We start from the raw sequence: 21,072 nt of genomic DNA, 5'->3' as shown, positions 1-21,072 counted from the left end.
CTGCTTGACCTGAATAATAAATTCTCTTGGACTTCTATCCATGGAGCAATCAACCACTCATGCCTGTGACTTCTTCAGTTGTTCCAACTCATCCCGTATACGTTCAACCTCAAAGTTCGAACTTGCCGCTCTATCTTCAGCTTCTCGCCATGAAGTTTCGAATCGCATCGATCGATCTCGTTCTTCCTGCATCTGTCTTTGAAGATGGGCCAATTGAGCCTGAAAACAGTCCGAAATATGTGTTATAAGCATACATGACCTCTCCAAACAAGGGGATATGCATTTCAAGCTCACCTCGAGATCATGTTTCTCGATATCCTTCTTTGTCAATTCCTCTTGATCCGCTCTCACTTTATCATTCAATTCAATTATATAAGCTACTGCTCTCTTCAATACCGTCCCCTTTCCTTTTCTATCGGTCCCTCCAGGTATCAGCTGGGCGATCTCGTTGATTCCGTCGTTGATACCTTCCCTACGACGTCTTTCGACTTCTTTCTGCAAAGTTATGTATATCAGCATCAGCTCTCGTACATGATATAGTGGATAGATAAACTCTTGTCACGTATACAAAACGCTACAGCGGGACGAGTGGGCATCACTCACATGACTATCCTTCTTCAACCTCACATATTCATGTGGTCCTACCGGGTTTCCATCCGCGTCCGTTATAATCTCTTCTGTCGCAGGTCTATCCCCTCCTGTACCATTTCCAACATTCACTCTCTTTCGCTTACTTATCCTACCACCATATACCAACGTGGATATCTGTTCACCTTGCTTTGTGTTTTCGTCCACAACATGGTCGTGATTCTCGTGTTGGGATTGATTCCTTTGCGATTCATCTAATTCTGTGAATTGTCTGGATAATTCATTCTCTAATCCCGGATCAATCTCATGTTCATGTTGATGTTGACCATTCCCATGGTCATGTTCGTGTTCTTTTTCTTGATGTTGGTTCTGTAATAAATCGTTGAAAGTTTGTTCCTCATTGATGATTGCATATTCACTTCTACCCAGATCCAACAAATTATGTGCATCCGAATCTGATTCTACACCTAGTACCTGTTGGGCGAATTCGCTAAGTGGATTACCAGACTCATCGTCACCGTCCCCTCGAGTAGCACCGGCTGTAGCAGATGAGAGTGAGTCGAGAGTGGGTTGATCCAAGAACGGTGAGCGTGTGCTGGGTGATGGTTCCGCTATTGACATGGTTGCGATTGATCCCGTTCAGATGAGCTCACTTGATGGTATGTGTGCGGGTGCGGGTGATGTATGGTTGTTGTTGATGGGTTGCGAAGGTGGACGTTGAGAGTGGAGAAGCGTGTATGGGGATGGAGATCATGTGATACGATCTCATCTCATGGTTTATATGTCAGTGGGAAAATCAAAACAAGTCAACAGGCAAGGGGGTGTGATAAGGTAGGAAGGGGAATATCTGACATCCGATTTTATCTCTTTTTATCCTAAATTGGCCCAGAGCCACGTGGATACGCGACGCGTCTTCCAATATCTTGCTGAGCTGCAGAGATAATGTTGCATGTCCAGTCAACCAAAGTCAAAGTCGATCCATCAAAAGTAAAGTCAAAGCAAATCTTCCTTCCTCGTACACATACAGCCATACAGATAGCAAGGTATATAAGACCTATAAAATGAGCAACTGTGAGTCATCTTTCCTTCTTCTTTCTACTTCTCCCAGTCTCTCCCTCAACCTCATAATCAATACTAAATGATGGATTTCGATCACCCAGACGATAATCAAAACCCATATTACGGTGGTGGAGGAGGCGGTGGTGGTGGCTTCGTAGCTGGAGGATCACCCTACGGATCACAAGATTCACCTGGAGGAAAGAAGGTAAGCTCAATCTTTAACATGTTGCGAATATCAGCTTATGACGGACGGTTATAGGGAAGAGGGGGAAATCAAACGATCCGACCAGTAACCATCAAGCAGATTTTAGCTGCTGAGCAAGTTCATGCGGATGCTGATTTCGTCATTGATGGGGTGGAAGTCGCTCAGGTCAGCTGGCTTTCTCTCCCCTCTCCTCAAAGGAAACCAAGCTGATCTTCACGAGGAAATTAGGTATTGTTGATTGGATCAGTTCATAATTCATCATCATCAGCTACCAACGTTTCTTACGAGATTGGTGATGGAACGGGATATATAGATGTTAGATTATGGTTGGATTCGGCAGATGATGAGAATGGTAAAGCCAAGGGCATCGAGTGAGTAAAGTGACTTCCAGGTCTTCGCTCGACTTTTCTCTTCCATCACAACGATTGCTTACTGATGTGGAATAACGTTTAGACAAGATCACTACGTCGGTATAATGGGATCGATCAAGATGTTTGGGGGCAAACGACATATCTCAGCGACTCATATTAGACCGATAACGGATTTCAACGAAATTCATCATCATCTCCTGAAAGCTTTGTACGTCAGCTTGCAGTTGAGAGGTGCAACTACCGGAGGGGTAAGTGGTTGATCTTCCCCTTATTCTCCTTGGCCTTACCCGGTTCCAACACCTGTGTACCAGCCATTGTCATACCTCATGATACTGATAGCTGATCATAATACTCAACGCTATAGGGCGGTGCCGCACCAGCTGGATCATCACATGCTGACTACTCAGCCGGTATCCAATCTCACTCTAACGAATCTGCCTTTGCTGGTCTTCCAAGCTTACAGCGAAAGATCATGGAATTCGTATCGAAAGATGACTCAGATGATGGAGTACATGTTTCGTTAATCTCTCGACAAGTGGGAAGTGGTAATGGAGAGGCTGTCATGTGAGTTTGTCCCTCGACTTTGATCATTTAGTCATCGGAATGGTATCAGTCTGCAGATTGCTCATCATCATCATCTTCATATCGATAGGGATGCTGTTGAACAACTCATGAGTGATGGTATGCTCTTTTCTACGATCGATGATTTGGTAAGTTTCTGTTCAGATATCTCATTCTTTACACCAGAAAAGTTCTAACAAACCGTGTTCAGCACGTCAAATCGACTGCCTAGACGACTGGAGAATGATGATCGATACAAAACAATGAGATGTAGTACATGGAATATATTCCAACGACCGAACTGGATATGGCACTAGAAATGTAAATCAAGATGTTTCCCCAATCGTGTTCATAAATACCCTATCATTCTATCCAGATGTGCGAGCTATGCATTATAAATCACTTTCAGGAGGACCAGATGCCGTCCTTGGTCTAACTGCTATCTGAACAGATGCATATCATTTGTCCACAATCTGCAATATCAAGAATCCAACGGTTCTTTGGCCCTCATATTCGATTACGCCACTGTAAGGCGCGAGTCAGGGACGATTGAAAGCACATACCATCATCATCACAACGCACTCAACACATAACCGGCTCAACCTCATTCACTTCAACTTCTCATCCATCCCTTTCTTCTTGCATCTCTCCAATCCATCATCCTCATAAGCCCCATCATCGTCCCGCAAGATGGACGAAGAAGCTTCTTTCTCCGCGCTACTCTCCTCCACCGCAGCTCCCGCCAAACCATCATGGGACAGCCCGACCGTACCCAACGCAGCAGACGATCCATGGGCCAACCCATTCTCAGATAGCACACCGTCATTCTCCACTCCCTTCTCATCTACCATCTCACCTCCCCTTCCTCCTCAGCAAGATACAAGACCATTCGGTACACCTGATTCGCCCAGAGAAGAAATATCACCTTATGTACAGAAGATTAACGAAGATTCAATTGGTAAACTGCCTGATCCACCTTCTGTCATAGCAGCGAGGGAACAACAACAGCAGCAAAATGACAATCAAGGGGTATATGCAAGTAGTTCTTTCAACACTCCGACTTTACCAGAACCGCACATAAACCCATTTGAACCTTCTTCCAATCCATTTGGCCACTCTGATCCTGTCAATCAACCTTTCTCCTCTCCGCAGCCTCTCCATGATGATTATCTACCAACTAATGTTCAACCTCCTCAACCTCAGCCGAAGATCAAGGGATTACCCTCATCCCTCATAGATGAGGATTTGATGGCTGAATCTGATCCGGAACAATCGTTAAAGAAAGCTTTTGTGAAGTCTACGCCCGCACCTCGGACTAGCTCGCCTGCCTCTGCTAGTAAGGTGGAAAAGAAGACTTATGTTTTTACTCCTAATGCTTTGAAGAAACCTGCCAAAGAGGAGAAGAAGGAAGAGAATATAGTCAACCATCAGCAGGAGAAGGAGAACGGATCGAAGGATGCGGAAAATCTCCAGGAGAAGAAGGTCGAAGTGGACAGTAAAGACGATGGAGGAAACTCAAAGGACAAGACAGATGAGTCAAAGCCATCCGTCCAAGAGGCGGAAGAGCCTTCTCAAGAGACAGCAACTCCTACTCGAACGTCCCCCTCCTCCCCAAACAAAGATGATACACCTACTACACCTACGATCAAATCACCCACATCGATACCTTTACCACAATCTACTGCGGCTACACCTACAATCTCACGAGTCCCAACACCCCTCCCACCTGCAAATAACAACATCACGGACACGTCCTCGGTGTTGGCTACTCCTTCGACTGATAGAGTTTCGGTCTCTCCTCTAGATGCACCTACTTCAGCGGAATCTGCAGAGGAAGATTATGGTTTCAAATCACTTTCTATAGGTGGCTCTGCTCCTGCTCCTCCCGTACCGGAGAAAGAATGGGGTGCGGCCTCCGCTTCAGAAGTGGTTAGCCCTCCATCCTCGAGGTTTGGTGGAAAGGGATGGGGGGTACTAGACGATGATCATGAAGACGGGCTATTTGGTAAAGGTGGACCTAGCCTGGTCAGTGCAACGACTAGATCCGATATGTGGGGTAACAACGATGAGTCTACCAGTGGTTGGGGCGAGGCTTCGATGGAAGATGCTTTGGCTTCTGCTGGACCACCTAACGGTTTTGCTTCTCCATCAAGATTGAATACTTACCTATCAAGTTCAACTAGCGGCGGTCAGGAACCGGTCTCACCAGGTGAAGACGGGAGTACATCAACACCGACTACCTCACCTCGTCGTAAGATATCTACTCTACCAGTATTTCAAATAACTGTCAGTGATCCTACCAAAGTAGGTGATCCTGTACGTGGATATACGGTATACACCGTACGGACATCAACCACTTCACCTCATTATCGAAAAGGGAATTTCTCAGTCTTACGAAGATTTTCCGATTTCCTATGGTTGTCTGAAATTCTAACTTCAAATAATCCATGTATAATCATACCTCCTATGCCAGGTAAACATACCTTCGGTAGATTCCAAGATCAATTCATCGAAACTCGTCGTTCGGCACTCCAACAGTTCCTCTTAAAGATTACTTCTCATCCCGTTCTTCAACTTGACCCGGATTTGAGGCTGTTCTTAGAAAGTGATTCGTTCAGTGTTGATTCGAAAAATAGGAAACAGGAGATAGTAGCTAATGAGAAATATCAACAACTTCAAAATGCTAGTACTGGATCTACCGGTGGGATATTAGGTGGATTGACTGGAATGGGATTAGGAATGAAGTTCAATGAATTTGATGATTGGTTTGAATCGAGGAATAACTTTTTGAATACTTTGGAAAATCAATTAAAACAATTAAGCAAATCGATCGAACAATCTTCAAAACAGAAGTTAGAACTTTCACAAAGTATCTTGGAATTTTCAGAAAGTCTTACTGCATTATCTGAAAGTGATTTAGGTATATCCCTTTCGACAAGTTTAGCGAATTTAGCTGGAATAGCTGAAAGGGAGAAGAACTTGTATGAGAATCAAGCGAAATTGGAAGTTATCAAATTATTGAATCTGGCAGAAGAGTATATTAGGTTTATACAGAGTGTGAGGGTGGCTTTTGGAGGTAGAATTAAAGCATGGAATGTATGGCAATTTTCGGAAAGGGAATTGACGAGGTTGAAATCGACAAGAGAGAAATTGAGGAATCAAGGGAAATTGGGAGATAGAGTCAATCAGTCTTTGGCTGAGATTGCAGAGGTCAGTTCTTGCTTGGTAGATATTGGATCGTTATAGATCCCCACTGACTTAATTTAATTATTTTTGTCTTTTGTCAACGGGAATAGGCCGAAAGAACGGTTCGTGAACAACATTCAAATTTCGAACATCTCACTCGGTTGGTCAAATCGGAATTTGTAAGATTTGAGAAAGAACGTATTGAAGAATTCAAGAATACTTTGGAAAGTTATTTGAATGATTTAATTGATGATCAAAAAGATTTGATAGAGCAATGGGAAGGGTTTCATAAGAGTTTGCTGAGTATTGTTGAGAAGAGTAATCAGAAGAATGCAGGCGGTGTTAATGGAAATGGGGTTTGATCGAGTTGGGTACGGTATAGATATGGAATAGTTGTAACAATCATGTTTATATGCATTTTGGTTAGATCATGCATACTTGAAGTACAGTAACAGTACTCCATGCATCATTTCATGATGACTACATCCCGTTATCCAATCAAATATGTTATATCGAGTTTTTACACCTACATCCCTTTCCTCATTATATTCTTCCTCCATCTCCTTCTCTCCCCTCCGACAACTTCGATCCCACTCTTATCAAAGAACGGTATCTCCCCTTCTTCACCCTCTCCTTGAGTCGAAGGATTTAATTTTGACCAATCTAGCAATCCCGGAGTTGGTAATTCGATAGCACCATTCTTGATCAACCCTTTACATCTACCCAGTACTTCCGCCGAAAGAGGAGTTAGGAGGTGACTTTTACCATCTAACAAGGTTAAAGACGAAGGTTGAATATATCGTATCAAACCTAATCCTAGAAAATTTATCGAATCCAATTCCGGCGGTGATCTACCTTGTAGATAAACCTGATCTTCATCTCCATCTTCAACCATAGATATCGGATTGATGAACTCGATCAAAGCGACGATCGACCCATTCAAAGCTATACCCAGATCTTCACTCAAGACACCTTCACTACCTTCTCCTATCATATATATCCTATTAATCGCTTTGTTCGTATCTGTACCGTATTCTACTTCCCACGGGTTAAGGTATGTAAGTGGTTTAACGAAGTCCCACTTAACTCCTTCGGGCGAGATTGAACTGTAGAAGTACGATAAGATCGATAATACCCTTAGATCAGCAGCGGAGAACCTAGCTTGTAGGGGTGTGATAGGTGCTGATTCAAGTATGATCTGCTTGACCTGTACATTTTCGTTGGAGTATGTATCGGGTAATAGGCTTGTTGGATATACTGGTGAATTCGTCCATCCATTCGTATTGGTATACTGCTGCTCATCTTCATATGGAGAAGAGAATGAGTATATATGTGTAGGTTCAGACATTCCTTCAATGGATTGTAATAATTCTTCACCTAGACCTTTTACCCATCCTTGAGTGTTAACCACTAATGGTACTTGATCGTTGATTTTGTTCGTGGTGGTAGAAGTAGAGGTGGAAAGTGAATGTTGGATATCGAATTTGTAAACTTCCAATAAATGTTTGAGGGAGGTGATGTACTCGTCTGGACAAGTGAGAGGCGTGTATGTACCTAAATAATGGGCTCGATAAGGTATTGATGGATGGGTGAACGATGGACCTTTTTACGACAAGTGAATGAATGATCAGTACGAAATTTCGAAACAGTATGTTGGATGTTACTCACCTAAAACTTGTTTGTCCAGAACCCATAATCCTACTATACCACCCGCACTAAACTCGCCTTGACCCAGATCACATTCCAACCAAGCTACCCTCTCGTACTTCTCCAGAAGATTATTCAGTAACGCTCGTCCGAAAGTGGATTTACCAGATCGCTTTGGACCTTTGATAAGCCCTACAAATGGTCGTTCACCATCTTCCTCATTTGATGAGAGGGAAGATAGAGCTTCGGACCATGTTGGTGGAGTTATATGAGGATATATGGGAGTGGAAAATGATCCAATTACCTGTACAACTCAACGTCAACAGGTCATCAGACCGTCAATACGGAAGGTAGACGGGAACATACGGGATGAACACCCTTGAGACCCCAACTTCCTATCTCTTCCAACCATATATGAGCGAATCCCGGTACAGCACCATACCTCAATCCGTCTATACCGCAATTATTCTCTCTGATTAGAAATAGTGTTTCTCCCTTTCTGAATCCTTTGGGTAAATCAAGCTTGCTAAGCCAGGGTAGTACAGCTCCCTGATTCGTTCTGGAAGAGACCGGCGAGATGACGGGTAGAGGATGAGAGGTAGGAGCGAAGACGGGGTACGACGGGCCATCGCAAGTGAGAGTACAGGAAGATATAGATATGCTTCCTGACAAGGGGGTCAAGATGTATGTACCGGCAATGATCAGAGTCTATATAAAGTACAAAGTAAGCTGTTTATTGGAAGCTCTCACGGCGAAACGGCTTACCTCTTCTTTGGCTAGACTTATGATCATCCCATCTCCCGCATAATCATCTTTCAGTCCAGCCAACCGTAAGTCATCTTGCGATACTTTATATAGATTGATGTTCTCCAGCGGAGTGAATTTCGACGTATTGTCGATATTGATACTATCATGAATGGCGTGTCTGAAGATCATGATTTCATCAGTCTCGTTCATCAATTTCTGTATCGCAATTTAACCTACCTCGTCTTGCTCCTTGATGGACCAGGAGTTGAATCAACAGAAGTTACAGGAACACTCCATTGAGCTCTACCTTCATCTACATCGTTCATACCTTCCTCAGCTAGGTCTGCATCACTATCCCCCATGGATGTATCACTACCATTTTCGGACACTACGTCGGGCTCCTCGGCTGGTGCAGATGGTGAAAATCGTCTCTTGCTATTTGACTTTGCGATGGCAGGTTCAGGGTTTATAGTCATCGAAAGTGAGCTATCATTGTATTGCGACTGACGAGGAAGCGATGGTGGCGGGGATGATTTACGCAGTTTTCTCTTCTTGTTGGTAGGTGGTGGAGGCGGAGGAGGGGTGCTTCCTTCTTCATCTGACTCGCTCTCCAATATCTCGGGAGAAGGTGAAGAAGCTGCACTAGGCCCGGGGGATGGAGTTTTCGAAGTTGAAGGCGTAGAATTTTGAGACGCGAGAAGAGCTGCAGCTCGTCTGGCTGCCAGGGCTGACATATTGGACGTCCTTTTCAGTGAGTCGGAATACGAAGCTTAAAATGAGCAAATGCAAGGATCATATCATATCTTGTTGGGACGCTACTTACTCGAGTAATTTTGATTTTTGGATCAACAAAAATATATCTATTTCTACTGGTGCGGGGCACCATGTAAGCGGAACCAATCCCACGTGGTATGCCCAATGTCCGGTGCCCCGACCACCCTCGTCGGATGTTGACAGAAGACAAGGATGAATGCCTCTCTACGTTTGTCTCCTTGTCACCCTTAGATTCTGGAAGATACTGAATTCGTTCAAGAGTCATAAAATATCGATATTGACAGCAGCAGCTGAGAGGCATTATGTCTACCGTGCCTCCACCGCCCGACGCCAATGGTAACCCTCTTATCGCTCTGGCCGTAGCGGTAATCTATGCCATCTTATATGTCCTTCAAGGGTTTAGGAGTTTGGTGGGGGTGTTGACCATTGGCCTTCCGAGGTGAGCTACCTGCTGCTTGATTGCTATACAGCTAACAGAGACCTTCGACCATAGCGCAATCGTCAGGATACTTCACTACAGTCTGACCATCTCACTCGGCTTTCCCCACTTCCTTGCGCTCTTCGCAGCATTACTATTAGGTCTATTCTTCTTAGTACGATATCGATACCTGACGCGATATACCAAACTCAAGGAACCTGCTCTCCCACCTCCCTCTCCACCTTCCTTAACGGCAGAGCTACTACCTCTAGATACTCCTGGAATAGGTATAACCGACAAAAGAAGTAGATCAGGATCTTTCCACAACTACCTGGATGATTTCCTCTCGGCAATTAGAATATTTGGATACCTCGAGAAACCTGTTTTCCACGAGTTGAGCAGACATCTGCAGACTCGACGATTGGCCGCTGGAGATACGCTGGATATAGGTGGTGGAGACTTTTGGTGTGTCGTTGAAGGAAAAGTTCAGGTTGTACGTGAAACACGGTATTTATTACCTTGTGCACCAAAAGCATAGCTAATGATAGTTCGTTTCAGTTCGCCCCCGATTCGTCACCTCTCAGCAGATCTACTCCATCGTCACCCGACCCATATAATCAAAGTACATCATCCTTCAATGGATATCACCTATTGAATGAGGTATCCACTGGCGGTACGCTCTCGTCGCTATTTTCCATTTTATCCTTGTTCACCGAAGACATAAAGCTTTCGTGGACACCACCAAACGAGAATGAAGATGGAGAAGTACTAGATGATGACGATATGAGCAGAGAGCCTCCCCTAGCTCCTCCAGGTGAAAACAGAGGTAAAACCAGGGCAAACTCAGATGTCAGTCAGCTCGACCATGAAGTATTGAGTAAAAGGGTTGGAAGTCCGGAAAATACATCACCTACTAGCGGAAGTAGCAGACCACATCATCAGCGATCGTCTTCTCTAGGAACAAGAAGTGGTGCTGTACACCAAGACTTGGAAGATGCGGGACAACAGCCTTCTTACTCCATGCCAGCAACGGTCTCTCCTTCGCCTGCGGGAGGCAGATCACAATCAAGCTCTCTTCATCCATCGCCTCAGACAGGGCCGCAGCCTGGAACGTTTCCTTCGACTACCACTTCTTTACACGACTCACCTAGACCGCTCAGAAGAGTACCGAGACGCGAAGATACTGGCGCTGCTGCCTTAAAAGGAACTATCGCAAGAGCGACTGTGGATAGTACATTAGCTGTCATTCCTGCGTCTGCTTTCAGGAAACTTACCAGGAAGTTCCCAAAGGCAAGTGGAACAGTGGTTCAGGTAGTTTTGGAAAGGTTCAGTAGAGTAACATTTATGACTGGTGAGCTGTCTTTAAGGCTGTGAATGTCCACCTAGAAGCTGACGATGGATATCTTTTAGCCCACAAATATCTCGGATTGACCAAAGAAATCCTCCGATCTGAATCTTCCCTCAACTCCCTTGTTTCTCACCCTCTTCCTAGATCGTTCTATACTGGAGGGGGCATGCAAGCTCTGCGAAATCGATTCCAGCCCGAAGCTCAAGCTAAGGACAGGAGTCAGAAGAACTTCTCGTCCATCGGTTCATCCCCTAGTGGTCGAATATCCGGTAAAGACTACTTCAATTATGTTCCATCTAGTCCTACGGTCAAAGCTCCTTCGCTACCCTCGGCTACTCCACAACAAGTACCCTCCACTCCTTCAGTCAAGGGTGGTAATCTTTCCGTCAAAGGTTTACAAGCACTCAGCAAGATCGATGCGGCTGTCGCTGCAGAATCGCCAGCGGAGAAAACGTCTGATAGCAATACTGCAATTGAGCCACCTTCAGCTGGCGTATTCAGTCCGGACTCGGCTGCAAGGCATGGAAGTGAATTCGTCAGACGCAAGTCTGCCTTCAGGAAGCAGGTGGCAGCTGGTGATTTAGCTATGGGTCAGATGAATGTACCTGATGAGAAAGGAGGAGCGTACTACCGACCTGGCGTGCAGACACCGGGACTACCTAGAATGGATACTTGGATGGGAAGGTTTCCTGGATCTTCAACAGACTTAGCACATCATAACGGAGTTGCCATTACCCCTTCCTCAGGGGATTACGGTACACCAGAAGATGAATCGTTTGATCTGAAAGAAGCTGTCCTGATGAGTATAGCAAGATCTATTGGACTAGCTCAACCTACTGAGAGCAATATCGATTCCATCGGAAGAAACTCCTTCGCACCATCGGTCTCGGCGGTATCAACCCCGAATTCGCCAATGTTCCCTCCTAATGGTAGACCAGGTGTCAAATCGCCTTTCGGAAATGTACTGGATATGATGGCTGCCTCGACGCACGAGGGAGTGATAGGGGGAATGTTAAGAGAAGCAGCATTGAAAGCGAAAGTGAATGATGATGAAGCGAGTAGTATCTCAGCTAGTCTACATGAGTCTCAATTTGGGACTGCCGCTGGTGATAAGAAGGTATTGAAGGATTTGGAAGGCAACGTGGAAATCCTGTTCTTTAAGAAAGGAAGTGTTTTGGTCAAAGAGGGTGAAAGAAGTCCGGGGATGTATTATGTTATTGATGGATTCCTCGAGGTGAGCTGGCATGATATCAGAGCCTGGAGAAAGATAGCTGATTCATTGCCCGGTTGAAGACATCATTGCCTGTACATCAAAGTGGAGTGGAAACTCCTCGATCATCGCCTTCTGTAAATCCTACGAGTGCAAGTCCACCACCATCAACGTTCACGAATGTCAACGGTAGACCGTTCGGTGCTGCCTTGGGACTGGACACAAGTCACAATAACGGTTATTCATCTCCTTTCGGTAGCGGAAAGGGCGAAGAGACTTTATACACCGTTAAGGTAAGCTGATCGATGTCAACTTCATATTCCACAGCTAACCCTGATATTCGCATAATCGCATACAGCCCGGTGGAATAGCTGGTTATCTTTCGTCCTTGTGCAGTACTGATTCTTATGTCAATATCACGTAAGTCGGCTAGATATGAAATAGGTTTGAGCGAAAATCCTGATAATTGACGAGTGTATGACATCCAGCGCCAAGACGGACTGTTTTGTCGGTTTCCTGCCTCATCATACGCTGGAAAAGATCATCGAAAGGCGACCAATCGTATTACTGACTCTTGCGAAGAGATTGTTATCACTTTTGTCTCCCCTCGGTAAGATGCAAAATAGGTTGATGCCGCCGCACATATAGCTGATCTTTTGTTGCTAGTCCTGCATATCGATGCTGGGTTGGATTGGCAGCAGCTTGGTGCTGGTCAGGTGAGCTAGACCAATAACTATTAGTATTGAAGTTTAGCTAATCTCCATTTCAGGTTCTCGTAAGTTTTTGAAGGCAGGAACAGGTTGTATTCTGACAACTGCGTAGTACGAGAAAGGTGATAAAGCTACCGACTTTTACATCGTGATTAGTGAGTCAACTGATACATAGTATCTCTGCAGTGGTTCTCTGGCTGAGGATGATTTCGTAGACGGTCGACTTCGATCTTTCCACGATAAAGATGGCTCGATGCAAGTCCTTCGAGAATATGGTCAGAATGACTCTATAGGCGAGCTTGACGTGATCACAGCTGTCGACCGTTCCGATACTGTCAACGCTATACGAGATTCCGAATTGGTAAGAATACCAGCGGCCTTGTTCGATGCGATCAGTATCAAGCATCCTGCGACTACTGTGCAGTTTATGAGGTTGATAGCTGGACGAGTGAGGAAAGCTATGGGAGAACAGATGAAGATTGGTCATTTGCCTCTGAACGTCCCTACGACAGATGTTAACCTAAGTGAGTTGACTGAAAGGTTTGCATTAGGCGAAAAAGCATGAGCTCATAAATTTTGGATTTGCAGAGACCGTTTGTATACTTGGCAACAACAGGAATGTGCCTGTCGCTCATTTCGCAGGGAAGTTGAAAACTTCTTTGGAGGAATTAGGTGCATCTACATCGTACCTTGACCAAGGTACTGTGATGCGTCATCTTGGTAGACATGCCTTTGCGAGAATCGGGTAAGCTAGTGAGCGATAGGAAATGAAGGTCGAGCTTACTGAATGATGGGTGAAATAGGAAACTCAAGGTTGCTGGATGGCTTGCTGATCAAGAGGTGAGCTGACCGGTAATACAGGCTGAATTTAAGCTGATACTGCGATATAGCAACATTTTCGAACGGTATTATATGTCGCGGACTCTCCGCCAGCAAGCCAATGGACTTTGACTTGTATACGCCAAGTAAGTGCCCTTTCTGCAGTAAAGATGCGATAGCTAATGGTCGATATTCAGGCCGATTTAGTGCTGGTGCTGGCTATGGGAGATGATCCCTCTTTGGGAGAATATGGTGAGCTTCGATTCAGGTATGAGAATCCATGTAGCTCATATATGCTCTGCACAGAAAAATTGCTCCTCGCCACTAAGACGACAGCTAGGAAAGAACTTATCCTGCTACATGATGAAAAGGCTGTTGCTCCAGGATCGACTCGCCCTTGGCTTGTCGTGAGTTACATCTCTCGATGATTATCGCGCTACTAGCTAAACTCCTTCTTAGAATCGTCCCTGGGTACATGCCCATCATCACGTCGAGTTACCAGGTGTAGTCACTCCTCACAAGGTCAGTCCAACAGTGCACGACGCGGCAGCAGTAGCGGCATTCAAGCATTTACGAGAAAGAGTCGAAACTCGAATCCGAAAATATAGGGGCTTAAGACCATTTGCCAGACCTCGTCGACCTTCACATATGAACGATTTCGCTAGGATAGCTCGTAGACTATGCGGTAAACAAATCGGAGTGGTTTTAGGTGGAGGAGGTGCGAGGGGCATATCGCATATTGGGATGTTACAGGCTTTGGAAGAATTTGGAATACCCATTGATGCGATTGGAGGATGTTCGATTGGAAGTTTCGTTGGAGGTCTCTATGCTAAGGAGACGGATCTGTTGGAGACCACCGGTAGGACGAAGCAGTTTGCAGGTAGGATGGGATCGATGTTGAGAATTTTGAGTGATGTGACGTATCCCTTTGTGGCTTATACGACTGGACATGAGTTTAGTAAGTAACGTACTGTTAAGAAAGCCGAAAGAAAAGAGGATAATGCTGATAATTTATTCGATAGACCGAGGTATTTGTAAGTATCTGGAACTCAAGATATATCCTTTCTTTCGGGGGCTGTAGCTGACAATGAGCTCTAGACAAGGCATTCTATAATACACATATCGAAGGTGAGCTTTGTGTTTGCTTTGGATGCAAAGGTCATAAGCTGACTTTCCATGCCTCATAGATATGTGGATACCGTTTTTCGCCAATTCGACAAATATCACTCATTCCAGGATGGAAATACATCGAACAGGTTATGCATGGTAGGTGCAGCTGCCACTTTCAGAATCATGATTGAATCACTAGCTGATGAGTTGGACTTATTGATTAGGCGGTACGTGAGAGCCTCGATGACTTTGGCAGGTTTGTTACCTCCGCTGTCTGATAACGGCAATTGTGAGTGGTAGCCTTTGCAAATCTCGGTTTGGCTCCTAATGATTGTGATCCCCTCAGTACTTGTCGACGGAGGATATATGGATAATACACCCATCGAACCTTTACGACAGAACGGTATAAGGGATATCATAGTGGTAGATGTAGGAAGTATAGATGATACCAGTCCTAGGAATTATGGAGATTCAGTATCGGGTTGGTGGATATTTATCAATAGGTTAGTGGAACGACTTAGCTACATTGAAGGGTTTCATGAATCATGGCGTTGCAGCTAACATCGGCACCAAATAGATTCAATCCATTCTACGAGAGGAAGGTATTATCGATGACTGAGATATCTTCGAGATTGACCTAGTGAGCGGTTTCAGCTAAATGTCCCGTTGCATCCTCAGAAGGCATTAGCTGATATGCTTTTTCGCGTAGCGTGTCGAGTGTGAAAACGCTGGAAGACGTCAAGAATGCTCCGGGGTGTTTATACGTTGCTATGCCTGTACAGGTGTGTAGGCTCGTCCCATTTGATCGATGGGTTTCCACTGAAGTATAACTTTTTAGCAATTCGACACATTGGGCGGTTTCAAACGATTCTCCGAAGTACTTCATATAGGTTTACAAGCAGGTAGAGAGACATTGAAGAAATGGAAAGATGAAGGTAAACTACCTACCGGTCTGGTAGATGCTTCGAAAGGTTCAAAAGTGATCCAAAGAGGTAATAGATTAAGGTGGGTTCGATCCACTCATCTCTGTCGGGGAAATCTGACTGATATTTCTTGTGCTGTACTTGCAGACGTATGTCCATATAATCGGTGATCGATATGAGTTCATGATAGGGTTGCATATTGGGTGAAGTACAACAAAGAAGTATAGATAATATCCATCGTGTCCGCGATATAACGACGTCTGATGTAAATATAAATGTATGGAACTAATGATTAACAAAAAGAAAACATATCTATATACAAGGAACAAATATGTGATTGTACTTCGGGAACACGAAAAACCAACGGGAAGTAAAGTGACAAGTACGTTTCACATTGAGCAATTAAGCACCTCTTACACCTACTCCCATTCCCATGCCCAATCCTCCATTAAGGTTAGGTGATATACTCATTCCTTCAAGACTACTCGATAATCCATTATCTCTCTGACCAGTCCCATTGAACAATTTCTTCTTCCTGTGTTCACCATAACTTCCAATATTGATCTTATGTGGGAAAGTAGTCTTCATGTGATCTTCTAAACTTGAATCGTCACTATCGTCTTCCTCCTCCTCTTCTTCAGATTCACTATCAGAGTCCGAGTCAGAATCATTATTGCCTGAATCGATAGCTACTTCAGACCAGGTTCTATATAACCTTTCTATATACTTCTTCGATTTAGGTAGGTCATACGGATCAAAGGGGAAATAAGAATCTAAACCTAGATCAATGTTCATCTGTCTGGCTTGACGAGGTAAGGTCTGTGAGCCGATCAAGGATGAATTGGTTCGAGTGGGTAATTTAGGTTGATTGCTATTACCGTTGGTAGTTGAGGTATTATTAGCTAGATTCTGGGATGATGTGGATCGTGCGGGCGGATGAGAAGGTTGTTGGTTGGCTTCGATTATCGAGAAACAATATAAGAAATTGGTGTGATGAGCTACTTTGGCAAAAGTAGATACGATCGTTGGATTACATCCCTATCATACATCAATAATTCTAATCAGCTTCATTGTTGTCTGTATTGGTTGAAATCAGCTGAATGTTCTAAACTCACAAGTAAAGGATTGAGTTCGCTAGTTATAGCTCTTTGCAAAATATCCAAATCGTTTATCCACTTGTTATCATTATTGTTCTCCCCATCTAACGATTCTTCGCCATCTAATTCTAGATCACCCACGATATTATCATTCTCATTCTCATCCTTCGAGGCAGATGCGGTGAAGGCTCTCCACCTGAAACAGAAAATCAACATTACGGCTTGACAGACCGCGTAGAATAAGGGTAATTCATCTATGCCTTCTTTCCTGTTGATACGAGATTGATGTAACTTGCCGTCGATATATGCTAATAGATAAGTCAGGACCGTTCGAGCTTGATCATCGGTGACAAATCTTGCTCTGCACACGATCGAACCTATATAGACCGTAGCTGCTATACGCTGATTCATTGATACAGGTTGTGAAGTATGAGGTGCTGTAGTGGTTTGAGCATACAATGCTTGAGATACGAGCAGACCAAGGAATAGATCGGTATGGGATGGCGAGAAAGAAGCCGTGTGGAACAACAAGAATGGGATATGCTGAGTGGCAGATGTGGGAAGAATTTGTCGAGAGAATAGGTTGAGTAGAGTCTGGAAGAACGATAAGGATTGGACGGGAGTTGGTGCAGGTCTTTTAACGAGTAGGGAAGCGATTGTCGATGAGCTAGGTAAAGGGTATTCATACGTCGGTGTAGATGCGCCGGAACTTCCAGCAATATTCTGAGCTGCCATTTCGGCGGCAGGTAAATGACTTGCTTTCGCACCCATATATTCTTCAAGGTGTTCGAAGAAATGCACAAGCATTCCATCAAGTTTCTCTCTCATAGCTTTCACGTTTGCCTTTTTCTTCTCCCTCGCCTCGGCTAGCTTGGCTGCATTGGTGGAGTCTTCGTCATCGGATTCACCATCGTCGTCGGAGGAAAGCTCATCAGGATCTGGATCTCCATCGGACGCATCGTCATCTACACCGATATCAGGCGAAGGTGAAGCCGTCCGCGGTCGAGGGAGTTGCTGAGATATGAGAAGATCAAGGGGATCGAGAGTGGGGATCGGGGATAATCGAGGGAAACTGGATGGTGGCATATCGTCTTCATCGTCCGACTCCGCATCCGAATCGTCATCATCGTCTTCTATACTGTTGGTAATCTCAACCTGTATGACAAAATTTATCAGATCCTTTTCGGTTAAATAGCAGATGCAACAGATAGCGATGTGATCTCAACTCACATCAATCCGCAACATCCTGTCCACGATTTCGCCCCACATTCTACCCCCTAATTCTGGGCAATATCCTATCAATTCGCAGCAGTTCCTGATCCAGGTAGTTTGAGCTACTTCCGGTTCCCGTTTATGTGGAAAATTCCGTATGAGAAGGGGTTGAAGGACGTTAGGCAATGTCGGGACTAGTGAGATCAGATGTGAAAGTAATAGATGATGCCTGGCATGAAAGAGCTTTCTGGATATCGGTGCGGCAGTGCTTGAGGTAAATGGTAGCTCTACACACATGCGTAAGTCAGTGGGGAGACCGGATTGAAGTAATCAGACTGACTCACGCCAAGTGAGACCCTTGACTGCCATTCCCACGACTTCTTTCGCCCAACCTGGCTGAGCACTGACCAGGACCGCTGCCCATCCCACAAATGTTTTCACAAATTTCTCATCTCCTGTAGCCCAAGGTAGATTGATGATCGCCGTGACGAGTGGAGAGTGAATTTCGGGAGAAAGAAGGGAGACATGGGCGGATATGGCTCGTAGTAAGGGTAGGAGAGGGGGCAAAGCGGGTATCGGTGTCGTAGGTGAAGGTAAGAAATGAGCAAGAAGATCGTTGTAATGCGCCAAATTTCCCTGTTTTGATTCTTGAAGCGCTTTGGGTACGAAGACGGATATCAATCCTCTTTGGAAAGCTTCTCGATCTTTTGAGCTGTTACTTCTAGCATCTCCTGTGCTTTTCGTTCTCCTCGATGGAGTACGGTTCTTGCCATCACCATCCGATTCTCTCGGTCTCTTGCGACCTGCCAGAGAAGATGATCGTGATGGACCAGCCGAGTTGGAAGGGTCATTTGAGATCATAAAGTTGGATGGGATAGCCATGTTGTTGGAAGATCGATGTTTCAAAGAAGGAGTGGAAGAAGAAGCGGTGGGAGGAGGTTGTCGATGGTTTTTAGTCATATGCAATGAGGACGAGAATGAGAATGAAGAGAGGGGCATACCGGGTGAGCTATGACCAGTGATCCGAGAGAAAGTGATAGCCCCCCTCTGATCTATAACATGGGGTCTGAGACTATGACAAGTGCGATGAGATGATGGAGAATGCCCAGTATATATGATCGCGTGCGCTGAGCTGATCCAAGATTTAAGATTGAAAATTGAAAAATCAAAGTGAGGACCGGTTGAATGATCCATTGATCTAATTCTCAACTGACGCCACCCGAATTCGGCAAGTTCCACCAGCAGTGCACCACGCAAATGCCACATCATGCATCACGATGATCCTACGGTGATATCCGATCCCACCTCCACTTTCTAGGTCCACGCTGAAAAGGCGAAGAACCAGTGGGATATAAAGAAGGATGAGTGCGTTGAATCCTCTTTCTTCTCTTCATCTTCTACTATATCTTCCACATACACACCTTGCAATCCTCTTGAGAATTTCTTGAGGGAAATTCCTAATCACTTCCATTCATAACTGATAGCTCTCTTACCTTCTAAACTTCTTTTCACTGATACACCTATTAACGATGCCTCGTTCTATTCAGAAGCACGATCATTGTCTGCAGGTATTCGTACTTCCTTCTTTACCAAAGCTTGACCTCCCACCCCTCCCACCTATAATAGATTCCAAGCTCAGAAATATGGTATTCACCCATGCAAGCCTCTCAAATGTCCCTAGAAGCTATAGCACCTCTGTCTTCCTGGAGGAAGGTCAAGGGAGTCTGGATTATGAAAAACTAGGTGAGCTTCTCATGTAACGAGAGCGTGTTTTGCTTCGCTGACCAACCTCCTGATACACGCTCAGAGCACATCGGGGATTCATTGCTTGAAGCCATAGCTGTCACTTTAGCTCACGAGCTATACCCCAACTTCCGTCAAGGAAGTGCCTCCGTAGGTACAGCTCAGACTCCCAACGCGTGCGCGGCTAACCGTTACCCCAATAAATCCAGATCATGCGAGACAAGCTTGTCAGCAACGCTACTTTAGCACAGATCTCATGCCAATATGGTCTACCCAATCATCTCATCTCAGAACCCTCCCTTCGGTTTACCCTTCGGAGAAACGAGAAAGTCCAAGCATCCATCTTCGAGGCTTACATCGCTGCTGTGTATTACTCATATCTGAATTGTGAAAATGACCATACCCCTACTTCAACTCAATCAAACGATATTGAAGAGAGGTCCACCGCTAGCTCAAGTTCTTCGCCATCCGTGTCAAATCCCAGTAAAGGGGAAGCCGCTCAATCAGACTCCGAGGGAGAGAGTGAGGAAAGCGATGAAGAATACTTTGATGCGGAGTCAACTACTGATCCGGATACTGATGATAATACCGGGTCTGGAGAAAGTGACGAAACTACCGATTATTACGATGGTATCGAGATCATATTCAAAGACTCGTCATCGGAATCAGATAAGGATATGATTTCTTCGGATTCCCCAGAATCATCTGAATCATCATCGACAACGCCTTCTTCCGAGCCCACTAATTCTCCTACCAACACCACCTCTTCCGGTCCTGTCAAGCCCTGCAAGACACGAGGTGAAGCGTACGACTACCTATTTCAATGGTTACGCCAAGTCCTAGAGCCCATCGCTCGCTTTGCCGTAGAACACCTTGAAGTAGAAGAAAAACGAATCGAGAAGAAGTACAAGGGTATGCCTGGACGGGCTTATGTCATACCCGAAAGTAGGGAAGAGGAAGATGAGAAAGCTCGAGGGGGAAAGATGGCTCTCCATAGTCATTTCAAGGAAGGAGAATTACCAACTTATACGGAAACTCGATTATCTGGTGATGCTAATACTTCACTTTGGAAGGTAACCTGTACTGTCACGGACAGTAATATCAAAACATGGTGAGTGAAGAGAGACCGATGGGCTTGACTATGCTGATGATATTCCTTTCGGACAATTAGGACGGCCGAGGCTACGAAATTCACTAAACGGGATGCTGCTAACGTGGCCGCTTGGAAGATATGCGTCGCCATGGGACTCATCAAGGATGATGAGTAAGGAATAGTGAAAAATTGAGATGAACGAAGGGCGAGGATTCCATGATGAGAGAGTCTGGAAGTAAGAGCTGGTAAAA

At 44.9% G+C, this 21,072-nt stretch overlaps 7 protein-coding genes across 7 annotated transcripts; 4 read left to right on the top strand and 3 right to left on the bottom strand.

The window, feature by feature from the left end:
* Positions 1-57: 57 nt before the first annotated feature.
* V865_003095 (uncharacterized protein) lies at positions 58-1,209 on the bottom strand (the record flags this gene model as incomplete). The annotated part of the gene is made up of 3 exons (XM_066226894.1): positions 58-219; positions 295-495; positions 604-1,209. The coding sequence occupies 3 exons, from the start codon at positions 1,207-1,209 to the stop codon at positions 58-60; spliced, it is 969 nt and encodes a 322-aa protein (XP_066082991.1).
* A 520-nt stretch (positions 1,210-1,729) lies between these two features.
* Positions 1,730-3,016, top strand: V865_003094 (uncharacterized protein; the record flags this gene model as incomplete). Its single annotated transcript, XM_066226893.1, has 7 exons — positions 1,730-1,852; positions 1,907-2,017; positions 2,081-2,223; positions 2,306-2,471; positions 2,588-2,787; positions 2,876-2,933; positions 2,996-3,016. 7 exons carry the CDS (start codon positions 1,730-1,732, stop codon positions 3,014-3,016), a joined length of 822 nt encoding a protein of 273 aa, XP_066082990.1.
* A 458-nt stretch (positions 3,017-3,474) lies between these two features.
* V865_003093 (uncharacterized protein) lies at positions 3,475-6,332 on the top strand (the record flags this gene model as incomplete). Its single annotated transcript, XM_066226892.1, has 2 exons — positions 3,475-5,994; positions 6,081-6,332. The coding sequence occupies 2 exons, from the start codon at positions 3,475-3,477 to the stop codon at positions 6,330-6,332; spliced, it is 2,772 nt and encodes a 923-aa protein (XP_066082989.1).
* Positions 6,333-6,496: 164 nt separating this feature from the next.
* Positions 6,497-9,098, bottom strand: V865_003092 (uncharacterized protein; the record flags this gene model as incomplete). The annotated part of the gene is made up of 5 exons (XM_066226891.1): positions 6,497-7,572; positions 7,639-7,921; positions 7,984-8,325; positions 8,383-8,542; positions 8,602-9,098. The coding sequence occupies 5 exons, from the start codon at positions 9,096-9,098 to the stop codon at positions 6,497-6,499; spliced, it is 2,358 nt and encodes a 785-aa protein (XP_066082988.1).
* Positions 9,099-9,440: 342 nt separating this feature from the next.
* Positions 9,441-15,839, top strand: V865_003091 (lysophospholipase NTE1; the record flags this gene model as incomplete). The annotated part of the gene is made up of 25 exons (XM_066226890.1): positions 9,441-9,577; positions 9,632-10,049; positions 10,115-10,907; positions 10,967-12,138; positions 12,198-12,407; positions 12,473-12,534; positions 12,603-12,724; positions 12,781-12,830; positions 12,884-12,889; positions 12,937-12,979; positions 13,040-13,348; positions 13,413-13,569; positions 13,628-13,664; positions 13,715-13,789; positions 13,841-13,895; positions 13,950-14,050; positions 14,103-14,601; positions 14,742-14,771; positions 14,831-14,909; positions 14,978-15,042; positions 15,100-15,256; positions 15,331-15,393; positions 15,463-15,535; positions 15,592-15,758; positions 15,824-15,839. The coding sequence occupies 25 exons, from the start codon at positions 9,441-9,443 to the stop codon at positions 15,837-15,839; spliced, it is 4,896 nt and encodes a 1,631-aa protein (XP_066082987.1).
* Positions 15,840-16,078: 239 nt separating this feature from the next.
* V865_003090 (uncharacterized protein) lies at positions 16,079-18,984 on the bottom strand (the record flags this gene model as incomplete). Its single annotated transcript, XM_066226889.1, has 4 exons — positions 16,079-16,714; positions 16,792-17,928; positions 18,004-18,272; positions 18,330-18,984. The coding sequence occupies 4 exons, from the start codon at positions 18,982-18,984 to the stop codon at positions 16,079-16,081; spliced, it is 2,697 nt and encodes an 898-aa protein (XP_066082986.1).
* A 530-nt stretch (positions 18,985-19,514) lies between these two features.
* V865_003089 (uncharacterized protein) lies at positions 19,515-20,996 on the top strand (the record flags this gene model as incomplete). The annotated part of the gene is made up of 4 exons (XM_066226888.1): positions 19,515-19,728; positions 19,793-19,878; positions 19,938-20,839; positions 20,900-20,996. The coding sequence occupies 4 exons, from the start codon at positions 19,515-19,517 to the stop codon at positions 20,994-20,996; spliced, it is 1,299 nt and encodes a 432-aa protein (XP_066082985.1).
* Positions 20,997-21,072: the final 76 nt, after the last annotated feature.

This window comes from Kwoniella europaea, chromosome 1 (genome assembly GCF_036810445.1).
Source record: "Kwoniella europaea PYCC6329 chromosome 1, complete sequence".
Lineage (NCBI taxonomy): Eukaryota > Fungi > Basidiomycota > Tremellomycetes > Tremellales > Cryptococcaceae > Kwoniella > Kwoniella europaea.
The sequence above is the reverse complement of the archived record's forward strand: the minus strand, read 5'-3'. Positions and strand labels throughout refer to the sequence as shown.